The sequence below is a fragment of the Meleagris gallopavo genome, chromosome 1, assembly GCF_905368555.1.
Source record: "Meleagris gallopavo chromosome 1, MGAL_WU_HG_1.1, whole genome shotgun sequence".
Taxonomy (NCBI): domain Eukaryota; kingdom Metazoa; phylum Chordata; class Aves; order Galliformes; family Phasianidae; genus Meleagris; species Meleagris gallopavo.
This window is the reverse complement of record NC_139404.1, coordinates 103,350,602-103,376,851: the sequence shown is the minus strand read 5'-3', so window position 1 is coordinate 103,376,851 and position 26,250 is coordinate 103,350,602. Positions and strand designations below refer to the sequence as shown.

General features: G+C 38.1%; 1 protein-coding gene across 2 annotated transcripts; it reads left to right on the top strand.

Moving 5' to 3' along the window:
* The first annotated feature begins 540 nt into the window (after positions 1–540).
* On the top strand, positions 541–26,250 carry PAXBP1 (PAX3 and PAX7 binding protein 1). 2 transcript variants are annotated; one of them, XM_085242084.1, is made up of 18 exons: positions 541–1,143; positions 2,787–2,915; positions 3,786–3,962; positions 5,005–5,100; positions 5,838–5,936; positions 6,714–6,939; positions 7,889–8,078; positions 12,924–13,047; positions 15,249–15,348; positions 15,783–15,898; positions 17,813–18,012; positions 19,543–19,687; positions 19,847–19,968; positions 20,632–20,708; positions 20,977–21,043; positions 22,588–22,734; positions 23,056–23,210; positions 24,810–26,250. In XM_085242084.1, the coding sequence occupies exons 1-18, from the start codon at positions 681–683 to the stop codon at positions 24,925–24,927; spliced, it is 2,751 nt and encodes a 916-aa protein (XP_085098210.1). In that variant the 5' UTR covers positions 541–680; the 3' UTR covers positions 24,928–26,250. The 2 variants fall into 2 exon arrangements, with proteins under 2 accessions (XP_085098210.1, XP_085098204.1); XM_085242078.1 differs by having other exon boundaries at positions 5,005–5,226.

The following is a 26,250-nucleotide window of genomic DNA, read 5'->3' as shown; positions in this document are numbered from 1 at the left end:
TCTATATATGAAGTCCAACCTGGTTTGCTGGTTTTCAGTCTTGGTGTGCCAATGAATAGAAATTGAGCCTTTTTTAGGGGCTGTGGAATGCCGGCCAAGGAGGGGCTGCAAGATGGAGGCTACTCGATCATAGATCATTTGAGTTAGAAGGGATCTTCCAACTCCCCTGCAGTGAACAGGGACATCTACAGCTCCATCAGGTTGCTCAGAGCCTGGGAGGATGAAGGGGCCTCCCCAAGTCCCAGCACTTGTACCTGGAAGGAGTTCTTAAGAAGGCCGGTGACACACGGGCCGCAAGTTCAAAGGGCCCGCGCGCTCTGCCCGCCCCTCCCCCCTCTACCGCGCGCCGCTTTCCCGACACAAGATGGCGGCAGAGGCGGTCCCATTGGAAAGAAGGGGAGGAGGGAGCGGCACGCGGCGTGTCGAGTCGCTCTAGTCCCGGCTCTCTACGCTCCCTGCTGAGTACGCTCTACCCTCGTTTCGCAGCCTCTCTATGGTCGGGAGGTTTCTGTCCGTTGCCGGGGGGGAGGCGGCGGGCGGCAGCCGACAGGGGGCACTGTGGGCGGTGGAGCGGCGGCCATGATGCTCGGCGAGCCGGGCCTGGGCCGCGGCGCGGGGCGGCAGAAGTGGGTGGTGCCGGTGCCGGCGCTGCGCGGCGCGGGGGGTCGGCGCCCGGCGGGATGTTCCGCAAGGCGCGGAGAGTGAACGTGCGGAAGCGGAACGACTCGGAGGAGGAGGATGAAGAGCGCGATGAGGAGCCGCCTCAGGAGCCGGCGCCGGCCTCTGGGGCCGGAGGAGAAGGGCCTGCCGAGGCCTCCGCCGTGGCCCTGGCGGCTGCGGGCACCGGGCTGCTTCCTCTGCCGCCCGGCTGCGTGCCCCTCGCCCTGCCCGGCAGCCCCGCCGCCTTCGCCTGCGCCGCGGGCTACGGTGCAGCCCTCGGCCTGGGGCTGGGCCTGATGGGGGGCGACCGGGCCGGGCTAGGGGCGCTACCGGCGCCCTCCCTGCTGCCCCCCCCGCCGCCTCCGCCGCCGCCGCAGGGCAACGGGCTGCCGGCCGCAGGGCGACCTAAAGAGAAGAAGCGGGCTCGGGAGAACAAAGAGGTGCCCCGCGCCAGCCTGCTCAGCTTCCAGGACGAGGAGGAGGGTGAGGCGGCGGTGGCGGGGCTGGATTTGCGCCGTGGTTCGGTTTGTTATCTTAAGGCAGTAGGGTGGCGGAGGAACGTGGGCTGTGAAGGGCTGCGGCCAGTCTTCGTAGCGACAGGGATGCGCTGGCAGGGAGCGCCCCGTCGGCGGCACCGGGCTGTGCTCCTTGGTTTCACTACGGTTTAGCGGGGTGAGTTACTATGACAGCACCCCGAGTTGGAAGGGACCCACGGGCATCACCGAGTCCAGCTCCTGGCTCCACGTAGGAGTAGTCGGACCTGGATTTGCACGGTTCCAGGCGCTGGACCCAACTTGTTCGTCCCCGCCGGACCTGTGGTGCTGATGGAGGATGGTGTTTGCTGTCCTTCTGCATCAAGTTTGCTTTCATCCCGCGTGGATGTCAGGGGGAAGTTCTTTACTATGAGAATGGTGAGGTGCTGGAACAGCATTGCCCAGAGAGGCTGTGGATGCCCCATCCCTGGAGGTGTTCAAGACCAGATTGGATGGGGCCCTGGGCAGCCTGGTCTAGTATCAAACGGGGAGGTTGGTGTCCCACATGTGGCAGAGGGGATGGAGATTCATGATCCTTGGGGTCCCTTCCAACCCTGGCCATTCTGTGATTCTGTGGCTGTGTCAGATCACCTGTTGTCTGAGTAGACTCTGGGTGAAATCATGGGTATTTTGTTGCAGTTATTTCCTCACAGATTACTAGATTGTCTTTCATAAATAGTTGGAAAAGTGACTGAATGGTTACTGTACTTTGGAAAAATAGCATAGCTGTACTTGTTCAGTGCTCTGGCAGGAATCCTGCCACAGGTACTCTACCTGTGCACATGTCCTAATCTACGCGATGGGTAATAGTTGTTACACATTAAAAATAGTGATGAAAGAAGCACTCTTCAAACCACTGACTCCATTGCATCCTAGAAGTTCAGGTTTGATCAGACTTGTCTTGTGTTAAGTGATCTTGTGATCTTCTGCTAGAGGAGAGTTAGTGTGCCTTTTGATATTTTGTTTCAAAGAACTCTATCCTGGTCTCTGGACCATGGATTTGAAAACCTGACAGAAATATAGAAAACACAGTGTTACAGTATTTACTTGAGAAAAAACTGTTGGATTTCCTGCATCCCACTTTGAATTTCTGTATGTTGTTTGTTTTTTTTTTTCCCCCAAACTTACTGCATACCTTTCAGTAGGTTGTAGTTCTGCAGGCATTCAAGCTGTTGGTGCAGCAAAAACCAGTCATTCCCTTACTCATTAGTCATACTGGCCTAAGTGTGGTTATGAAGAGAATCTTAACGCAAAATGCTGAGGCTTCTCGTTTTCTTCTAAATCTGTGGTCACAATGAAGAATCTGCTGCTTAAAAAATAAACATTAAAATTGAAACAGCAATGAATACAGATTAAAGCAGGTTACGTTTGTATACTTCAGCTTCTGCCTTGCTTTTCTGTGACTGTGCTGTGAATGGGTCTTTAGGGGTCCTAAAGAAACAAGGAAGACAAGAGTGCTTGTGGAAGGATATGCAGCTCTTGTTGTTACAGTAGTGCAAGTGTGAAATTACGTTCCTAATGGCGCTTCTTGAGATCTAGGTGCAAAAGAGACTTCTTGGCAGATCTAACGTGTTTTTCAACTTTCTCTTAAAGAAACTGAAGAAGTTTTCAAAGTGAAGAAATCAAGTTACAGCAAAAAGATTGTAAAACAGCTGAAGAAAGAATACAAGGAAGATCTTGAAAAATCAAAAGTTAGAACAGAGGTCAATTCTCCAACAGATGGTAACTGCAAAATTAACAGTAACTTCTCTAATGGCAAAGATTAAGAATTGTAAATACAGATCACTTGTTTTCAGGATGAGTTGTCTGTCTTTCTATAGTATTTAGTATTAGAATATATGTTGAATGCATTCAGTTGAAACTCACAAATGCTATTCTGGTGCTGATAGAGATCTTTGAATCTCTGTCAGTAGAAATGAATGCTGAAGGATGAAATTTTTCAGATAGCTGCCTTTACAATTGTCTACAAAGTAGACTTGAGTAGTTTATGTTTCAGCACTGTTTGTGTCAGATCCATTTCTTTTCTTCCTATTATTAGTTCAGCACTACTTATAGTGCTTATATGACAGGATGTCCTTGCAGTGCAGCTTGTCAGAAAGTAAAAATGAGGGAGTGACTCTGTGATGGTTTTTGTTATTAAGTAAATTACTCAACAGTTGTGCGTTTCACAGTTTGACCTTAGAGCAGAGTTTGTGATCAAGATGACAAGAAGAAAGTATTGGAGCTGAAGGACCTCCTAACAGTACATTCTAGTTGTACTAGAAAAGTACTTCTAGAACTTGTAGGTAGGGCCTGAGATTTCGGTTTTGTTGTAATTCTGCTGTTGGTTATTGGGAAAATCATTGGTAAAGTATCTTGATGTGTTTTCCTCTACCATTTACTTTGGGTAGAGTGAAACCTACAACCCATGAGTACAAGTGTTATCTAAAAATCACAGTATCACAGATACAGCTGAAGCTTATGGAAGTTGAATGTAATCCCATAGAGAAATTTGCTTTCACTTGGTTTTAATCCTAGAATGTTAGTTCTTTAAAAAAAAATGCCTCCAAGTGACCTTTACCAAAGAGTAAAATGTAGGCTTTGTCTTAACAGTTGAGCCACCACTAGAAAAGACAGGACAGATTAAGGACATAGGTCAAGAAGATGGGACTGCAAACAGCGAACATGGTGAAGAAGAAATGGAAGTTGAAAGTGAAAAGGAAGAAGAAAAACCAAAACCTGGTGGGGCTTTTTCAAGTGCTCTATCATCGCTGAATGTTCTTCGCCCAGGTTGGTTATCATAGTATGTCTGATATGTTAAACAAATGCTTTAGCCAGCATTTGTCTTTAATTTGAATGTCTCGGTTATGGGTCTGCAAGGTATCTCAAATGTTATCCTCTATTTTTTCATCTGATAAGTTTTCTGTCAGGCCCTGAGGCCAAAGAAACCCAGTTGAGAAAGTAGTTTCTAATTGGTAGCTGACTCAGGTGATGGCCTGCTCCCCAAATAGAGCCTCCGCATTTCAGGGGAAAGAATAATTTCCTGGTTGATTCCCAAGTGACTTCCTTGTAGGGAAAATTGCAGAAGGGTACAGTATGTATGTTATTACATCTGTAGAGATAGTGCAAGCTCAAGAAGAATATCTCATTTCAAGTATAAAGAGAATCTGAACTTTAACCTTTTGTCCATGACTACTCAAAGTAGTGGTAAAGATCTGTTAACATTTCAAAAAATAGATTTGCAGGGGCTATTCTTTATGTTACGTAAGTAAGCTGCATTAATCTTGTATTAGTGATTTTACTTTTTTTTTCCTTATTAAATCTGGGTTTGTGGGTTGTTTTTTCTTAGTGTTGCCCTTATTTGGTGTTCTTTGTCCCCTGAGCTACCATTATCTGTTGAGATGTCTGAGGATTTTTGTTTCCCTTAAAGTAATAAGAGCTAGGAGCAATATCAGAACAGGAAGTGACTTCAGAGGAATCTCATTTTCTTCTTTCTGGTACGGCAGTCAGGTCCTGTAAAAGGCATCCTCTTCTGTAGGAGTGTTTCCCAAGGGGATTTCAAGCTTCTGCCATTATAACATGTGAGCTAATGAAAGCAAAGCCAGATCTTTTGGGAAAGATTCCGTATCTGAGAGCTATTGCTCTGAAAGTTTACATGTGTAGCTATTAGGTTGCTTGCAAATGTTTCTGTGAGTATAGATTTATTTTTTTCCTCTTACTTTTATTGCCACTTACTAATGTGCTTTGGTAGGATGGCAGAGATGAGTAATAAGGAGTTGTAATACCTGTTTTCCTGCAGTGGATGGTTAACACTGTGAACATCTATCTCTAGGAGAAATTCCAGATGCTGCTTTTATTCATGCCGCTAGGAAAAAGCGTCAAATGGCTCGTGAACTTGGAGACTTTACTCCTGTTGACAGTGAACCAGGTAAAAGCCGCCTTGTTCGAGAAGATGAAAATGATGCCAGTGATGATGAAGATGATGACGAGAAGAGGAGGATAGTTTTTACAGTGAAGGAAAAATCCCAAAGGCAAAAGATTGCTGAGGAAATAGGTAAAATCTTCTCAGAGAGACAGCTGGTCAATATTTGCAATAATTTATTGCAAGTGCACCCTTTCAACATTTTTAAACAACACATTTTTCAGACTGAAGTCTGTAGTTTAATTTGGTTTTTAAGAAAAATACTGCATGATGGAATCTACTTGTAAACTTTTGTGCACAGACTCTGTTCCTTTGGTTAGAAGCATGCAAGTCTATTTAATCTGGTAGAAACTTACACTGAAGAGCAATTAGTATTGTTCCTATACTGTTTTAGCAACTATATAGTTGTCAAAAGAAAAACATTAGTTTTTGAATATAGGATTCTGCTTCTTGGCAAAGAAGTGAAATGGCCTTCTGGAGACGGAGAAAATAGCAAGAAAACAGATCTGTAATATTGTAGAACTTTACCAGCAGTTAGCTGCAAACTTATCCATTAGGTTTTTGTAGTGGAACCTCTGTGATAATGATTCATGAGCTAGCATCCTTAATTTCTTGTGAAGAGAAAGAGAGAATGCACTGAGACGTTCCCACCAAAGCCTGGTCTTTTAGGTTTTGGAACTCATGGCCCTTACTATGAATACGTTAATTTGTTTTTGTTACCTGTCTGTTTTATTCCTCTTCAGGTATTGAGGGGAGTGATGATGAGGCACTGGTGGCAGGGGAACAAGATGAGGAACTCAGTAGATGGGAGCAAGAACAGATACGGAAAGGAATCAACATACCTCAGGCACGTATTTTGTTGTGAGCTGCTCTTGTCTGCGATATTGGCTAAATCCATTATAAACTTGGGTAGTTTACAGAAGGCCGTTTTGTCTGGAAGATCAGTTTGTAACTTCTGATATTCTTTAAAAAGAAATGAGAAATCAGATTTTAAGTATTGTTATCCGTTTCTGTAGTCCCTCTGTTTGGGATAGATACTGATAGTGTAAGCAGCATATATTTGCAGCCTAAAATAGAGCTAGAACAATGCCACTTGGAAGAGACCTCTGTTCCTATTTGTCAGTGGCTTTACAGTTTGTAAACAGAGCTGCTTTTCTGTTTCTGTATCTTCTCTTGTGGTATAAACATGCAGTTGGAATTGATAGCGGGCTGTGCCATATGTTGTCACAGTGAAGTTGCTATTCAGTTGAAGATGATAGCGTTTTTAAAAAACATTTCAGAAAAATCCTAACAAAACACTGATTCTGATAGATAGTCTTAGTGAAATTTAGTGTAGTTCAAAATAGCTTGTTATTTTAGGAGTTGTAGGCTGGTTAAAATTATTGTTTATATTTACAGCAAGTTTTTAAATATTTAGAGTAACAACAATGTTAAGACTTTGTCCTTTTAAGAAGGCACTTTTGAGACCTTAGATATTGGAAGATGTAGGGTCAAACCCACATGATTTTGCCACACGGATGCGTTTCTGGCTACCATTTTCATTTTATAACATTTGAGATGTGAAACAATGTGTCTGCTTTCTCCAAAGTCTAACACTGTACAATTGTATGTCCTCCTACTTCAGGTTCAGCCAAGTCAGCCTGCTGAAGTGAATAATCTGTACTACCAGAACACTTACCAGACATTGTCTTATGGTTCGTCATATGGCATTCCGTACACTTATGCTGCGTATGGATCATCGGAAGCCAAGTCTCAAAAAACAGATAATACAGTTCCTTTCAAAACACCCAGTAATGAGATGACTCCTATTACTATTGATTTGGTAAAGAAACAGCTTAAAGACAGGTAGGACAGACCATCTTTTTAGACTTAAAGACATGTCCCCTAGCTTTCTGTTCCTCAGGCATCTTTTAGTCTCGAGAAAACACAGTTTCATCGCTGGAAAAGTACTGACTGGCACATCCATTAAAAAAAAAATAAAAATTAAAAGGCAAACAAAAAAAGCTCAAAGTGAAGATGACATTGACACTTTGTTCGAAAGTCTCCCTGGATTGCTTCTCTGGAAGTGAAGCTTTAAATGTGTGACCATTGATCTTGTTGAAGACAGGTCTGAGTTGCATCTTCTGGACGCTACACAATCTTATAGTCAAGAATTGAAAGGCCAGTGAGGTGTTTAGCTTTATCAGCAGGTTTCATTCTTTTAAACTGTAAATGAAAATTTTACCCTTCGGTAGAGAAAGAATTTACATTTTAGTGTAAGCTTTTTCTTTTGTTTAGAAGTCGTTATCTGTCAGCTACACAAAAGGTCCTACTAAATGAACATCCTATTTGCGGAGAGAAATTGTTAGTAATGAGCAACTTGCTCTTTGTCTGCAATATTGGTTTGTATGCCAATAGTAGTGTAGTGTTAGAAACTCCACTGGTAAAGCAAGTTAGTAGAGTAAGGCAACTGCTTTGTAAGAGCCATAATTCATCTGCATTTGTTTTTATTTTTATTTTTTTTTTCCCTCTCTCCATAAAATACTTTTTCCTCTCTGTTTTTCTGTAGGGCTAGCCTTGTAGTATTTTAAGTGCTAGCAACTCCTGTAAAATTTTGAAGGAGTTAATAGTTTAATGCACTCAGCATAGTCTAGAAAATTAATTTAAATCATCAGTCTCTCTATTTATGTAGAGAGGAGAGAAAGTGACGAGAGAATGTCTCTATACAGTATTTCCATTTATATACTTAGTACTTGCACTGTCTAATATCTCAACAGTCTGAATGTAAATTTGTTATTTATCCATTGCCCCTCAGGTTGGACTCTATGAAAGAATTGCACAAAGCTAATCGGCAGCAGTTTGAGAAACATCAGCAAAGCCAAGAGGACTCTACCAAGGCAATTGAAAGATTAGAAGGGTCTTCTGGGGGTATTGGTGAACAGTATAAGTTTTTGCAAGAAATGCGAGGGTATGTCCAAGACTTGCTTGAGTGTTTCAGTGAAAAGGTAAGGATGTAAAAACATTCATCTTTTTTTCAAAAAAAAAAAAAAAAAAAAAAAAAAAAAAAAAGTCTCTTAGTACATGCCAAACACCACATCATGATTTTTTCAAAAAGTCCCCTGAGAACATGTTCTCCTGAAGGTTTGGTTATTCAAATGTTGAAGAGATAGCATCATGAAAAGTGATGAAGTAATGTTGGTTATCAAAAACCTTTCTTTCACAGTGTGACACATTAGTGACTTTAGATCACCTAAAAACATTTTTAGATTCTCTGTCTTTAGGGCATTTCAGCTTTACATAGATGCCACTTTTGGCCCGTGTTGGATAGCAGGTGAAGAAAAATAATGACTGAATTACGCTGCCAGTTCTTTGAATGTTTGATGAACGCAATAAGAGAGATTTGTATTTTGTATTGTAAGCTTCCTCCCACCAGGTAGTTTTATGGCTTTCTTAGTGCTCTGATGTGTGTAGAAGAAAAATTGTAAGCGTCTGAAGACAATTAAAAGAGGTACATCTTGTAGTGTACATCCTGTAGTATGGTACTCTTGCATGTTTCTAACTTGAGAACTTAGTCTTTTTCACTATTTTATTCATTATGCTAAATTTAGTTAGTTTTCTTTCAAATATATTTATGTGTGTGTGTATGTGTATCTGTGCACATACAGGAGCTGTAAAATTCAGTTAGCAGTGTACAGGCTTCATTGTCTTGACTTAAATACAATAATATGGCATCTTCTTATTGTATTAGCTGCCAGAATTACTTCAGTGGCTAAAGATGCTGCTTAGTTATCTTGTTAGGTGTGAGAGAGGACTATTGAAGCATTCTGACTGCTAGTCAGTTAGTAACTGTTCGTTATTAATGGTTTTGGGAGATTCCCATCTTCAGTCTTGTGAGCTAAAGAAGAACTATGAATTGTGGACAAACCCAGGATGTTTAGACCAGTTGATCTGCCCAGCTAATGAATTAGTCATAAGAAGTATTGTTCACTGAAGAAGCAGTCTTTCCAAGTCTCTGTTAGTGCGCTAGGTATTAAGGAGTAATCAAGGTACCTTTCTTTTCTTTACTGTTCTATCTTTGGTGGTTGCACAGATGCCTACATTCTTAACTAAAGAGAAATTATGTTCCTTGTCTGAGATAAGTTTGTATTTCAGAAGTCAAGTATCTATATTCAGCATTTGCTTTTTAAAAGAACTCTTACAATCAAAGAGAACATCCACACAACTTAAACACCAGAAATATGTTGTTGCATGATTGTTGTCTTTGACTGTCCACACAATCTTGTTCAAATATTTTCTTTAAACAGATTGTTTTGGAATGCCTTGTTTTGAGTGAAGACCAAACCCCTTAGTCTCCCAGACTTCATGTAAAACCAGGGAAGTTTACTGTTAACAAATAGTATAACAGTTTGTGTCGGTTCTTCAGAATGAAGTTTCACCTATCTAGCTGTACTAGGAAGTGAGTCAATTCCAGTTGTGATGATTAGCTGTTGATAATTTAACAATTAGGCTTGTCAAAGCTGCTTTCTTGTAATATTCTTTTGCTTTCCCAGTGCCTGCTTTTATAAGGATAGTATACTTGAACCCTCTTCCCCCCAACTTTCCCAAAAGTACCCGCGTGCCAGTCCCTCAAACTCTTAAGCTGTGACTTTTATCATCCTATACTTCTTAAGCCTGTTTTGAGACATGGTTGTTTTTTTTTTGTTTTTTTGTTTTATTTCAGTTAGAGGCTGCTATAGTGCCTGTATCTACAGTGATTTACAAAATTAGGATGTCAAACAGTTTAACAGACACATTATATCAATTACAATGTCTCGTGTATTCCTCAGTTCTTTGGCCAAATAATCTATTTCAGAATTTTTAGGGTGAAAAAAATTACTATCAAATCAAAAGAAGCCCACAGAACATTGTAAGTTCTTTTCAAAAAGGGGCTGAGAAGGAGGGAATAGAAAGTCATAAACGATTATCAGGTTTTAACTAAGTACAATAATGAAATGCAGCAGGAAAATAATCTTCCTTTTTTTTAGTGTAGATGTAAGTTACTTTCAGCTTTCTGTAGAACCTGTGGCCCTTAATGCTATATTCTTGAAACAACTGCATTTATCTTTGTTTACAACACAAAATGTATATATAATTATAATAATAATAGCTATATGTTATGATTATATTATATGCACGTAAGGATACAGTTCTTTATGCTGTTAAATATGTAATAATACTGTGGGGGTATGTGTGTGTATATACACATCCTAAATCTGTAAAACCAGGGCCTTCCCTGCCCTTTCAAATATGATGCATTGATGCTCTCTCTTTATTGTATGAAGTCTGGTCACTGTTATTAGTCAAATTCACATTGATATTGGTCTGAATAAGGAAATTGTTTGCTGAACAAGCACAAATGGATACACAGTGTATTGTCCTTTCCAAAAGAGTCCATTGCCTCAGAGTTTCCTTACATGTTCATAGACTTGGTTTTTGAGAACAAAAGATAACATCATAAAGTAGAGCTTCTTTCTCTGATAACCTTATTTCTGCACCTGTGTGCCATGTTCAGTCCTTTGGGACCCCAGCCGAGCAAGACTATTTTGTCTAGATTCTGATTTTGAAGGAATGCTGAGTGTTATAAATGCTTTGTTCATTGGTAAGGTGTGATGGAGTTTATAGCAGGCCAGGTCTTACAAGATCTCTAGAAACAAGCAATAGAAATGCCAAATCTTGTGTGATGTTTTTCCCCACAAATGGTAAAACCAAGGAAATGGAACATTTTTGCATCACTAGTAGCTTCTTCACAAGTAATTGTTGTCAAAATTATGCCTTCAGAGAAAGCTGGGAAGTTGTCATGAGTCCCTTGTACCTTCTCATTTTCGAAAAGTAAGGGATATAAAAAGATCAGATCATTCCAAGCCTGTCTTTGTTATATGATTAGATAAACTCTTATTTTACCTGCAAAAGCAATCTGTCTGTGTCAGGAAGAGGGATTGAAATTAGGTTAAAATGATCCTCGTCTGCTAAATGTTCAGAGAACTTTTCATTTTTCCTCTCACACTGTTCACAGTGAATCGTGTGGGGGGAATGTAAAACAAATTACTGAATTCAAGGTAATGACTTAAAAAAACAACAACAACATCAACAACAACAAAAAACAGCGAATGAATGAGAACTCTATAATAGTCGGTGAAACTGTCAGTCACTCATAAACCACAGTATTGATAAAAGAATGATGGCTTCTAAGTCTCTTATGTTGTAAATGGGAAATATTTTGGGCTTAGATATTTAAATGCACGGATTTTTTTTGTGTTTTTAAAATTATTCTATTTATTTGTTTATCCTGAGGCAGTTATAGAAGAACATCTAGAGATGCTGTCAAAATTGTTAATTTAACTTATCAATTTTAGAATTCCCTTGACACACTTAAGGGAAGAAGCTAGTTTTGTGTCAAGCTTCATTATTTCTTTTTAATTTTTTTTTTCAAAACTGTCTTGAATTCAGAATGTGCACGTTCAACAGTGGGATTTTTCCTACCCTCTCCATTCTCTGCTTTGTTTACTCCAAAAGAAAACTGCATGTATTTTGAGCTACTCTGCAGCCTTTAATCTTTGCAGACCAGTTTATACCACGAAGAGCTAATATTTTGTTCATTTAATTTGTCCTCTGAAGTGTGTGTCATTCTCAGCTGAAATGGCCTTGCAGCTGTAATGTCATAATCTTAAATTTTACTGGAGGAGTTTTTTGAATAGCTGCTGAGTCACATTCTAAATTACGTCAGGAAGCAATTTCTGATTTTATCTCTTTTGGGGGAGAAAAAAAATGTAATCCTGGCTGATAGGCAGCAATGAAGTATCTGAGCTAAGGTGGAAGACTGGACTAAACATAGTTTTGGAGGTAAGGAGGATATGACATAAAAATATTCATACCAGCAGTAACTGACTCATGGGACTTGCTTTTCCAAATTAAGAGATATGAAAAATTCTCTTTTCGTTTGAGTATTTATGGTGGACTAATTTTAACTTGTCCCAGGAAATGAAATTCTGCAAAACTAGGCAGTGAATCTGCTATTTAATGTCAGGATATTCCTGTTATCATCTATTTTTGTTGCTCCTGAAATTCAGTCTAATTTGTTGAGTTTATTTTTAAGTAGCAGGTCTGACTGAAGCTTGTATCCTTCAAAGATTATACTTAATGCAGAACTCCCACTATTTGTACAATTTTGATTTTAATGATAGGCAAGAATAACATTTTGTTGATTTACCTGTTCACATAAAGCGTTTATGCACTGTTTTACTGCATTTCAGCAATATTTTGTTTTATTGTGCTTAATATTTCTATACATACTAATAAAAGTTGCAGCAAAATAATACCTGCTGGTATTTGGTAGGTTAGATTGATTATTTGATTTTCTTTTTTTTTTTTTTTTTTTTTTTGTCCTCACTGGGTAGAGTCAGGTTCACATAAACTATAGGATATTGCTACATTCTTGTTTAAAACAGAGTGGATACAATGATTGCATGATAAGCTTTGTAACAACATTTAAGTGCACTTAGCAGGGAAAACGAGAGGACTTTTAGTAACATTTCACTTTGAAATTATTGTCTTAGTGTTTTGCCTCCTTCAGTCAATACCGATTTCTTTCAGAACACTAATCATTATGATTGAAAGCTGCCAACATTGTTAAATGCATGTGTTTTCTTCAAGTTGAAATATTTCCTGGTCCAAATGACACAAGTGGTTTAAAAACAAAACAGCTTGTGCTGCTAGAAGTGCAGTGACAGTGCTATGCTTCGGAGTAGTGTGGTACCCCAGAAAGCTAAGCACCTGGAGGATTTGATATTACGTAGTGTGTTGTATTTTTACAGGTGCCTCTGATTAATGAACTTGAATCTGCAATGCACCAGCTGTACAAACAGCGAGCTTCCCGCCTTGTCCAAAGACGACAAGATGATATTAAAGATGAATCTTCGGAGTTTTCAAGCCATTCAAGTCAGTCCATCTTGAAGGTTTTTATTATTCATTAAACAACCTTGTTTACTTATTATGGCTAATTTTAAATGTAAATGTTTAAAGTATGACTGCCTTGGAGTTTATCCTAACTCTTGAGGTAGAAACAAGTTTAGATTAAAAGTTCTCTAGTCTGTTTTGGTTTAAATTCAAAGCCACTCTAACTCTGACCTCATCTCTCCTTCCTACTGCTCTTAACTGTGTTTCCTCTTTCTAGCACTGTGAAATGTATGCATGGTGGCAGTGGCCATACTGGTGCCACACTTTTATGTCAGAATTTTTTTTAATCTCCTTGACTCTGGAAATTTCCTGTACCATCTACATTTAACTTATACAAAGCTGTGAAACATTGGGCTAGAGAGTACTTTTACCTAATGCTCTACTTTGTAGGTAGCAGAAGTATTTCATTTCAGACACTGAACTGGTAAAGGAAGTGGAAGAGTCTTGTTGAAAATCAGACTAATACAACATAAATTTATATGGATAACAGTTCAAAATTAGTTAAAATACTTGCTTACCGTTAGTGTGGAGATGGGAGATTCTCAGTGAGTTTTCTTGTGGTATCACTTAAGTATGTAGAACACTATAAAGGTGTGTTACCTTAGAAGAAAACATAAATTCCTTGGAGGAAGTTTTGTTCTGCATGCTATATGATGGGTAACGTACATTAATAGTAGTTTTCTTTCTGTTTTGGAGAGTGCTTCATTTTTAGAATAGCTTTCTTTTCTGTCCTATTGCTGACCCAATGTCCTATAATAAAAGCCATTTCCTATTCTGTCACAGTGTTGCCAGAATTGAAATGTTGGCACCATTAGATTTCATTTACTGAGTGTGATAAAGCATTGAGCCTTAAGAGTTGGTCATCTCTTTACAGAACGGTCAACATACATATTCCTTTATTTGGAGCCCCTAAGCATCACATGTTGGCTTTGCAATTTTACCATTAAAAAGGGCTTGTGAGAACTAGATATCTAACATGCTTTTAAACAGATTTCCTAAGTGAAGCCTAAAATTGACTATTTTGGACTGGAATTTGGTGGTGGGATAGTGACAGATGTCATTGTCGAGAGAGATCTTATTTAGCATCTGGGAATCTTGATAATGAACTGCGCTGCATCTTGAATAGTTCAGTTCTTTCCTTCAGATTATCACAGAAACTAGTGAACTAGTGTCAACATTTGATGTGCTGTGTAGTGCAGACACAGACAATCTGCATTCCTTCATATAGTGTCAGAACACTAAGGAGATAGAAGTTAATTTAGATTTGTCTGCCAAGTTTTGGTTTACTTTTGTGTAAAGACCAATAGCTTTGAATAGCTTTGAATAACAGCATTTAATTAAAATTAATTAAAAAAAAAAAAAAGGCATGATTTACTCTGTATATTAAGACTCTTAGTACTTCTGGTACAGAGTCGTAATACTGATGCAGAATATCACTGGTATTTTTAATGATAGATTTGTAAATGGGCTTAGTTAGAACATTTAAACTTACTCCTGAAATTTGGATAGGCTTGTTTTTAAATTTTGATGTTTGTATCTTAGGGGGTGGACTTGAGCACTGCCTGAGACTCAATTCGCTTCTAAAAATGTACCTGAAAAGAGTAACCAGGTTTCACAGTTCACTATTGTCAGGAACATCTTTAATGAATTGCTGCTTAAAAAGAGGAGGGGAGAGGATCCATTTTACTGTAGATTTTGATGCAGTTGAAATTGTAGACAATACAAAGAATACAGATAAAGAGGTTATGAATAGAACTCTGAAATATCATATGTTCTGACTCTGGTCATTCTTCTCCATCTTTCTTTTTGTTCATTTTATTTTCAGAAGATGCATGGTGAACGTGTTTATGTTAGGAGCTTTTTGTGTCTGGGAATATTCAATTTCAGCAATTTCTGTTTAAAATATTAAGTTTTATGTAGTTGTGCACTGTTGTGGGAGGAACAAGAGTGAAGTATGGTGAAAAATTCTTCTATTTGACATTCAAGTGGAGATTTTTCTGAGCCCCATTACTTCCTCTTTTAACCTCTACATTTGTGGATTCCAGGCTTCTGGATGCATCTTACACTTTCTACTTCAAATTACACTTAGTTTAAAGTAGGTACAGGGCTCTTGTGAAACAGCCTATAGTATATTTATATAATCATAGAAAAGCATTTTAATTTTCGTCAATGTAATTTTACAGATAAAGCGCTCATGGCACCAAATCTTGATTCTTTTGGACGAGACAGAGTGCTCTATCAAGAACAAGTTAAGCGTCGGACTGCAGAAAGAGAGGCTAGAAGGTAGAGTACTGGGGTTTCTTGTCCATCAGGAATATTTGCCTGTTCTCAAAATGCAGTTTTCTACTGCAACGTGCTAGCTTAAATAGCACTGTTCCTCTCCTGTGAAGGGAAGAAAACACTTCAGCTGGTATTCTGGGGAGAACTATTCCTAAATATCCCAACTTAGCATCTGGAAGTACAAAACAAATGGTAATTAGATGATGTTAATTTAGAATTTCTAAGAAAGTATAATAAGCCCGTTTAGTATCTATGCGGGTTCTGCTGGTTCCTCTTCCTTCCATTGCTTGAGGCAGCAACACAGTGGGATGTTTGAGGCAGTGACAAACTGGTAGTTATTTTCAACCTGAATTTCCTTACACTTGAAGTTATAATTGTGTTCATGATATAGAGGGGGAAAAACGTAATAAGTGTACTATACTGCTGATCCTTTTTAGAGCTCGTCGTAGACAAGCAAGAGAGCAAACTGGGAAGATGGCAGATCACCTTGAAGGCCTTTCCAGTGATGATGAGGAAACTTCAACGGATATTACAAACTTCAATATGGAACGAGGTTAGAAAAGATAAAGAAGCCTTATGCTGTCAAATGTAGAAAAAACAGAAAAAATAAAAGTTGACCCTGTACATGTATTTCACCATATTTCAGAGAAAGTTTAAGAACCATTTCTTATTAGCTTATCAATAGCTGTCGTTCACTACAGCTGTTAGCTGGGGGTCCACCTCTTTTCCTGGATACCTAGCTATACTATGAGAGGGAATGGCCTCTAGATGCGCCAGGGGAGGTTCAGGTTGGATATTAGGAAGAATTTCTTCTCAGGAAGAGCAGTGAGGCAGTGGCACAGGCTGCACAGGGAGGTGGTGGAGTCGTCTTCTCAGGAGGCATTCAAGAACTGTGTGGATGTGGCACTGAGAGATGTGGTCAGTGGGCGTGGTGGTGATAGGCTGATGATTGGACTGGGTGATAGTAGAGGTCTTTTCCAACCCTAATGATTCTGTGACACAGTTTATGGAATCTTGTATTGGTGTCCAGAAATGCTGTGACAAAAATTTTATAAGCTTTTATTACAGCAAACTTTGCAGATGACAGAAAGTGATGTTGACTGCAAACACTACAGAAAGGTTCTGTACTGACTTTTTGCATTTCCCCCATGGTGTTATGATTGGTTTGCTCAAAGTAGCCTTAATTGTGTATAAACAGAATACTAGAGGTAACTGTGAAGGCAGTAGCAAAACAATAATCCTATTACTTTCTCACCTTGAAACTGAGTACAGTTGTCACTAATGAAAGAAAATGTCATTAAATTAGAAGAAATGTGGAGAAGTAGATTGGTATAGACCGTGTATGTAGAATTGCATGTGTATATGAGGAGGGATGATGCAGCCATGAGAAACCGTTTATTTTGTAAACTGAGAACTGGGGGCATGAAGAGAAGAGATCAGAAAATGAGTTTCTTTTTGCAGTGTGTAATAAAAATGCTGAAGTCATAGCTGTAGGCGGTTGTGGAGAGCCAAAGTATAACTAGATTAAAAAAAGCAATTAAATGAACTGTTCAGAAGTGTGTCAGAAGTGCAAACAGTCACACCTTTAGTTGCTGGCCCGTCACCAAAATTGCAGATGCAGGCAGAGAGCTCTGATTGAACATAGGAACTACTTAAGAGTTGTTAGGTGCTGTAATTCACTTTGCAAGTTAAGTGATCTAGATTAAAAATTCTGTGTGGCTGTATTGCTTTTTGTAACATTTGCAAAATTCTTCTTTGTAAGTATTGCCAGTTTCTGAGTAAGCATAAGATTTCTGAAGCATTTTTTACTCATTCATAGCTCACCCTCATAACAGTCCAGAATGATCACTGAACTATATGGAACAGAGGGATGCACTTCAGACCTACTACCTTTATTCGTAGCATTTTTATCTGGATCACAACATTAACAGAGTGTTTATATAACATTATCTAACTTGTACTGACTCCTCTCTACCTGTTATGTGTAGTAGTTATTGTGTGCAATGAACTTTTGTAACTGGACATTTAAAACTGACTGCAGCAAAAAATGTCCAATTAAAATAGAATTAACCCTGGGAGATGTTGGGAAGTGTTGTGTTGTGGTGTCTGCCAGCACCCGCTGTCTGAAGCACTGATTCAGTTGTCACATCTCAAGGATGCCCTGCACTTGCACTTGAATTAAAAAGTGGAACAGTGTGAGTTAAAAGGTACTTAGAAATTACCTGCTCCAAACACTGGAGCAAAACAAGGTAGCTTTGAAGGTCCGCACTGTTCTTCTGCCTTAAGGAATGCATATGGCTATTTAAGGCAGAATTATTAGAAGTTTTAAGGCTAGTAGGTTTTTGGGTTTTTTTTTTTTTGGTAATGTTAGTAGGAGTTGGCTTATGCCAGTCACCATTAAAGTCTGAGAGAGGTTTTATATGCAACAGGTGATTAATCTGTTGCTATTTTTTTTCCTCATGACCAGACCGTATATTGAAAGAATCCAGCAAAGTTTTTGAAGATGTTTTGGAAAGCTTTTACTCAATCGATTGTATTAAGTCCCAGTTTGAAGCTTGGCGTTCAAAGTACTTTGCTTCCTACAAAGATGCTTATATTGGCCTCTGTTTACCAAAGTTGTTCAACCCTTTAATCAGACTTCAGCTGCTTGTCTGGACTCCTTTGGAGGTAAGGTCCTGGGCACGCAATATTCACAGAAGCTTCTGTGTAGTGTGGTTCTTTCATACATCTGCAGAGCAAGGTGAAATGTACCTATGCTTCTCATAAATGCATGTTGTAGGTGTGAAGCTTAAAGTGGTCACCTGTCTTGGGTTGAAGTGCTTTTCTGGGGAGTTCCTGGACTGTTGCCCTCTATTCAGCTCTCGCCTGCTAGGAATTCAGCACATGCTGGCACCTTCTCAGGGAGCAATATAAACCAAAAACCAAGTCATGTATTAAATAATACATTTGAGTTTTAAAATATTTCAGGGAAATATGTGATTCTAAAGGTGATATTTTTTCAAGAGAAGTGGAGTGAAGAAGCCTGTTTTTCATTGGGCTTGTGATCTGTGTTCTTATATTACACATCTTTCTTCCACCCACCCTTCATACCCCATAGAACTTTGGCTGGCAGCTTTCAACTCTTTCTCATAGTACTCATCACACAGTAATTAGGTAAGGAACATGGGAGGAGCAGGGCAGCACAATTGCAACACAGTGTTCCTGGCAAGTATTCGATGTCCAGCTTGTGTGTGTGGGCTGTCAGGAGTAGCCATGAGAGGACAAAACAGTTCACCTAATTTTGGCCTCCCATTGTTGTTCCTAGCAGTGAAAGCTTCTTATGTATTTCTGCTGCAGTCAAGAGCTTATTTGCAAAGTACTGGTAGGAACTTGCTTTTTCCTGCCATGCTGGCTTTTAGTGGAGGTTTATCAAGAGACACAATGAGTGCAATTGTGTAAGTTTATTTTGCTAGGAAATGAGGTTCAGAAAGCAGACTAAGAAGGCAAAAAGACGTCTTCCTTTTCAAAACTTCACACGTCTGTAGTACCTTCTGCAAATGTGTCACAAATGGCTGAATCTGTCCTTTCTTCAGAAGTGCTTTTTCTTAACTACCAAGAGAGTATTTGCAGAAGGTGATCTTCTGCCTCTTCTGTTCTGACTGCAGAGGAAGGGAAGCATGATTCTTCTTCAGAGAACATTCAGAGTGTTTACTTGGAATAAATCAGAGAATCTGTGAAAGGTATCCTCATAAAAATTAAAACTTAATGTGAATTTTCCCTTCCCCATGCTGGCTTTATCTGAATTCTTAAGTTGGCAAAATAAAGCTTAAGCTATTTGGTGGCAAGATAATGTAGAAAATGAAGATTTGAGAATTCTCTTTGCTGTTCCCATTTATACATCTTGCTAAGTTTGAAAAAGTACAAGGCAAGAGATTTTTAATTCAGAAAACATCATTTTATAAAGCAGTACAAATGAACTGTTTCTCAAATTTCCTTCTTATTTTGCTCAGGTGTAGTTAGTTGTTAAAATATGTTAGGCAGCAGCTGCCCAAAAAAGTAGTCTTGCTTCAACCATTTTCACTTTCATATGATTTGGTGATTGTGTGGTTCTACAATGAATTTGTTCGTTTGGCTGTTGTTTTTTATTTTTATTCTCTTAATGTCTTGACTTCAAATGTCTGTTTAGGAAGCTAATATCTTCTCAATTCATTTTATTAGGGCAAATGTCGAGATTTTGAAACTATGTTGTGGTTTGAATCGTTGCTCTTTTATGGCTGTGAAGAACAGGAGCAAGAAAAAGATGATGCTGATATTTCACTATTACCTACTATTGTAGAGAGAGTTGTTCTTCCTAAATTAACAGGTATAATCTTAGAAAAAAACAAAGGGGGAGGAGAAGGAAGTTGGTGTTTATTTATGCCATTAGATTTTAGTGCTTTGTAAATTACTGTCCTAAGTGACTGTCCTTCTACCTGTATTTGAGCATTTGCAAAATGGAGTAATTCTTTTATCTCTTTAATAGTGATTTCTGAAAATATATGGGATCCTTTTTCTACAACACAAACATCAAGAATGGTAGCAATTGTACAAAAACTTGTAAATGGATATCCTTCAGTGGTTAATGCTGAAAACAAAAATACACAAGTAAGTTTTTTTTTTTTTCATAAGTATCTTGGGTAAGTTAAGGAATTTGAGTATATTTGTAATACACTATATTGGAAAAAATGTAGCATGCTTAATGAGGGTCAGAGAGGAGTTGTTTGTTTGTTTTTTTTTCTGTTGACTAATTAGATATAGGATATGTACTAAGACTTGTTGGTTTGCAGTTTTTGCTTTAAGGATCAGCTTAAACATAGTTAGACTTTTCTTCTTCTCCCAAATGTACCGGTGGAAAAAAATCATAATTTGGTGGTTGTTCTTCTGTGAACATACGAACTAATGTCATGAGTTCAGGCTCTGTGTGTAATGCACTGCCTTTACAGCAATGGGAGACTGGCCAAAGTTTGCATGTGCAGGGAAGGTAGCAGAAGATGAAAAATGACAAAACAGCTGACTGCATTATAGCTAATCGTGTAGCCAGGCGTAATGATAAAGTAATTCCATTGCTATCACTATTGAAATTGTCAAGTTTCAGCTCTAATGTTTAATCATTATAGACGTCTCGAAGACTCCACGTGTGCTCAAGTCTGTGTGTCTTTTACCTTTAGGATCACAAATGTTCTTTATTGTTTGTAAATCTATTTCTGAGTGCTTAACTACTAAGCATTACTTTGGCTGTTATTTACAAAAAAAATAAATCTGTTTCAGATGCTTTTAAAGGCACTGTTGCTAAGAATGAGGAGAACACTAGATGATGATGTATTCATGCCCTTATATCCAAAAAAGTAAGTTTGCTTTCAACTGTGGTATTTGACCTCTCTATTAGCATGTCAGTGTTTTCTGACCATAGCTGGTAAGGTTTTTTCCATACCTCTGCATGGTTCACTGGTTGGATGTGGGAGCAAATTAATTATCATGAGGAATTATCAAAAACAAGCACAGTGGAAGAAGGGAATATTTACAGAAATGAACTTTGTGTGGGAAGGAGGAAGTCAACAAACTTCAGACAGAAGTGATCGTGTTTGCTCATTAAAGAAATCTCTTACTTTCCAGTGTCTTAGAAAACAAGAACTCTGGTCCATATTTGTTTTTCCAACGTCAGTTTTGGTCATCTGTTAAGGTAAGTCACTAAGTGCATCTGGTAAATTTCTGATGCAGTCGGCACAGCAATAAAATCCCCTTCGTAATTGTGGAAAATGGTAGATGGAAAATTGCCTTTTCTCTAGTTGAAAGAATTCTGAAGTAGGATTCTTAGCCTTCCATAACATGCTGCACCCTCTTCAGAAGATTGCCATGTGAAAGGGCATCATTTTTATTTCTACACTGTGGGTTTATTTGGCACATTCAACGACCAAAGTTTTTTTAATGTCATTGTATTTGTCAGAAAAAAAACAAAGTTTTTAATTTACTTTTGTAGTAATTAGAGGATTTTTTTCTGTATTTCTTTAAGCAGCATGAGAATTTTCATGAAAATAACTTAGACAAATGGGCAGTTTTTTGTATCCCTCTGAAAAACTGTTGTTATTTGTAAAATATGCAGCAGTTTTAATCTTAGTTTACTTGAAATGATGAAGAGTGAAAGAAATGTCTGTGTGTGTGTGGCAGGTGCTTTATAGAGTTGTCAGAGAGCTATAAGAAGCTGTAACTGTTGTAATTTTTATCCTTCTATTGGAAATGTTAACTTAGCTAAATAGGAAAGTATGAGACATTGATTGAACTGCTGAATTCCATAGTCGTGCAAACAGAACTTTTATCTGTTTTTTTTTTCTATTTAGAAGTGAGGGAGACCTTATACTGAATGGGTTTGCAATCACATAATTTAAACGTTCAGCACTGAGTTCTTTCACTTTGAAGTAAAAGTCAACTTCTTAAATGCTGTCTAGAGCAAAAAGAGCATAAAGCTTATTGATGAGAATGTTGTTGTTAAGAGTGGTGCTGGTAACTCTCTTATGGCTTGTGTCTCTTAAAAATGAAGCTGCCCACTTCTGAAAATATTTCTTGGAGCGTGGTTCATTTAGACCTGTGCATGCAGTTATCACTGCAAGGCAGGTATAGATAGCATTGCAGAAGATCAGAAATAAAAACTGGGAAGCGAGTCCATTATTACTATTTTCTGATGATCTGCTTTGACAGTAAGCTGCTGGCTGTGTTCCCTTCTACAAGGCTGGCAGCACTTTTCTACAGGCTGTATACCACTGGAGAATAACAGCTGTACTGTTGGCTTAGCCAGCACTTCACTTCAGACAATTTCTGTGCCTTTTCTGTCAGTGTGCCTTGGAAATAAGGGTACACTGACAGCATGCCTGGGAATCTCACCAATGGAGAGACTGAATTTGCTCCTGAGTGGCATATGCTAGGTCTCACTTGACTTGATATTGACATAAAATTTTGAGATTGAAATGGCTTGAAACTTTAGGGTTTTTTTTTTTTTCAACAATTCCTTGGGCAAAACATAAGCAACATTGAGATAATGGTTGTACAAGAATTTATAGCACTCTAAGCTGTTACTTTATGAATTTGAAATACTTTTGGAACTATCAGAAGGCATATTTTCCTTGCTTTACTTAAGCCATACTGTTGCACTTGAAGAGTCTCCAGATACTTGATTAACTTTAAGGATTCATGACAATTTAAGTAATTATTTTCCCTGTGTTGTATTTTCAGTTATTAGGAAACTTTCTCCAGTGGTATGGAATCCTTTCAAACAAAACTCTCCAGGAGCTGTCAATAGATGGGCTACTAAATAGATACATTCTTATGGCTTTTCAAAACTCTGAGTATGGAGATGACAGCATTAAGAAGGCGCAAAGTGTGAGTAATAGCAAACAAAATATTTATAATGTATTTAAAACTTGAGATTACCTCTGAAATTTTGGTTTTGATATCTTAATACTGTAATGTTGATGAACCAAAGAAAGAAACTTCTCTGGCTTATACTTGTAGGGATTCGGTGTTTTACTGCTTGAATTTTGGAGTTGATTTGGGTGGAGGGGAGAGTTCCTGTTTTATTCACTTGAGCCTTGTAAACGCAGTCTTACCTGGTGACTTAACAGATTGTGTCATTAAACTTCTAACATTTTGATATTTGGTTGTTGTTTTTTTTTTTTTAACTTTTTTTCCTGTTTTGTTTAGGTAATTGCTTGCTTTCCTAAACAGTGGTTTGCTAATCTAAAAGGAGACAAGACTATTTCACAGCTAGAAAACTTCTGTAGATACCTTGTTCATCTGGCTGATACAATTTACAGAAACAGCATTGGTTGCTCTGATGTAGAGAAAAGAAATGCAAGGTAACTTAGTTTGAATTATTCAGTTGCAATACTTGTGCTTTGTTAATTGTATGCAAACACCGGTAAGTATCTCCATTCTCCTGCAAGTCTTTTGGAAGGCTGTTGAATTCAAACTTAAAAATTTTTCTGTGGTATGGTAGATGGGGTGAATTTTTAAAGGTATTTGAAAACAGCAGCTGCTGAAATTCATTAAGCATTCATAGCATTTTGCAGTACTCCTTAATGTTCTTGATTGTGGCGCATTTTGTAGTTACTCGTTCTGGGCTGCTTCACCTTGTAAACCTGTTGCAAATTCCTACACAATGGCTCCTGAATTACAGATTGTGCTTTTGTATGTGGTGCAAAAATTCTGTCTTTGCTTACGCAACCAACTCGATGAACCTGTTTTCTCCTTGATCAGAGTAATTTTACTTGTATCTGATAACTAGCATAACTGAAAGCTTGGGTTAGCTGCATGCATGAATGTGACTGCTAGCCAAGTAACCTGAAATGCTTTGTGGTGGGTTGTTCTAATCAATGGTGAATTTTATATCCACACTGTTACACTGATACACATGAACATAACCATATTGGAGGAATGTTTATTATTGTGCTGTTGCACAGGAAGAGGTTGCAAGGTCAGTAGTTTCGTTGTTTCAGAAAACCTACTTAAACTGAAACTTGGATCCCATGCTACCTGCATTAGTCACTCTTGATACCTGTACTTGCCTGAGCCATTGTTGAGTTACTCTTCAATTATTGAGGCTCTTGGTGGAATTAGATCCTTATACATAGCACTGAAATAGGGACAGGAATTTCCCTTGTCGTATAGCAGGCAAATCTTGTTTAGGAGTCTTTTTTTCTGTATCAGTTGTTATTTTGTCCCCATTAAGCACATAAAATAAATCTGCAGCAGAAATATTTTGCATAATGAAAAAACAACATTCCTGTTCATATAAATCGTAGTGTAGTTGTTTGAAAGAAAAATGCATTAATTTCCCAAGAGAAGGAGGCCTGTTTTTTATCCATACCTGTTGATAATAGTTTTCCAAGTTGAGTGCCTTTTCACAAACCAGCTGGTTTCACTTTTAAGATGAATTTTGAACCTCAAGTATTTTTAATGGAACTTAGTGAAAATTCATGTCTACATTCCTTGCAAGACACTAAAATTGTGCTTGACCATTGAGGTAGTACATTCTTCCCAAGACTGAGCTGGATCTGAAATGCAATTTGATGGTGGTGAGCTTCATACCTTTGTAAGGCATGTGTTCAAACATATTTGCTGTTTGTTGTTAGGTTTCTTTTATTGTTGGTTTGTTTTTTTGGTTTTTTTTTTTTTTTTTGGCTCAAACATCATTTATCAAGAGAGCTATGACTCACTGCACACAGTACCATAAATAATCCAGTACTTCTTCTAGTTTATATTGCATCTAGTATTGAATGACTAATTCCTATTTCCTCTTTTCATTTTCATTGCTAAGCCGATGACCAACTTGATTTATAGACTAAGCAAACAGGAGATGATGCAAAGTTACCTGAAACTGATTTGCTGTACTGTCATAATGTGCTTTTCTGTTACTACTTTTACGTGATTGTTCTTTTTATTTTTTTTTTTTTTAGGGAGCAAATAAAGCAGATCATAAAGCTTCTAGCAAGTATACGAGCACTGGATCATGCTGTGACAGTTGCAAATGATCACAACGTAAAAGAATTAAAAATTTTAATAGAAGGAAAATAGACTTTTCTGACATCTCGTTATGAGCTTTAAAACCATTCCTGATGTGTAATTTATGTACATATGTAAAGTTTCTTAAACTGTAAAGTATTGATCTTTGTTTTAATACAAAGTGCATTCTTATATACAGCATCCTTTGAAATAAATGAAAAAGTTGACTTTCTTTGGAGGCAAAAATGAAATTCCAAGGTAGTCATCCTCCCAGAAATCAGGCTTTCCTCAAAGTTTCTCAAAATCTTGTTTACAAAAACACTTTGTACCCACAATTAGTTGTCATCTACTCCTTTGTTTAATTGTTCCATGGCTAACTGGAATGTGTGTAATATATTAAGTGTAATGCAATGCGTGCATATATTTATACCACCGTGTTACTTTCACACTGGATATGGAGATCTTTTACTCTTGAAAAAGCTTTTCCTTTTTCTAAAAATTACTTGTTTTGAAAATAAAATGATCATATTATTGGTCAAAAGGTTAAATCTGTGAAAATCATTTGGCCTAAATAGTAGAGACGTTTCCAAATGCAGCCAAACCTTTAAAAAGCAGCTGTGCTGCACTCAGACTGGAACTCTTACGACTGTTCTTAGAAACAAGAGATGAGAAAACACAAATCAGTGTTCAACTATTTTCTTAATTTGGGCAGACAATGCAAATTTGTGATTATTGTGCAAATTTACAGTATTTCCCAATCCCCAAGCACCTTTTATTTTTCAAGGAAAAATAGTTCACCTGTGAACTCTGGGCCCTTGGTGGCTAAGTTCACTGTTTGTATCCTGTTTTATAACTCCACATTGGGAATCTATTTCTTCTGATTGGTATGGCTAAAGATGCAAAGCAAAATGAAGGTGGAGAAAACTTTATATCCTAGAATTTGAAGTGTTCATACTGTAGTAAACATTCAAATGTTACATTTCCTGCTAAATAGCAGCAAAGAATACAGTCTTGGAAAACAAAGCATTTAATTTTTTGGAAATCAGAAGGAAAATCCTTTAAAACAGGGTGATCCATGTTGCAACTCTAATGATTTGATGGGGTCTGAGGCACGTTAACAGCTGTAGTAGCCTTGGATTAAGAGCTGTTTTACTGGTGAACCCTACATTTTGGGGGGAATTATAGCAATAAATTGACATCCTGAATAACATGAAGTAAAACTGTATTTTAAGCTCATGTCGTGGTATAAATGAGTATATTAAAAAATGTACAATTTGTAACATGCACACTTCATTTGGACACTGAACAATTGTTTTTCTGAACTGCTGAGATTGATGGAGTACATTCAGAATATCTGCTTTTAAAAATTGTTTCAATAAACTTGTCTGTCAAGGA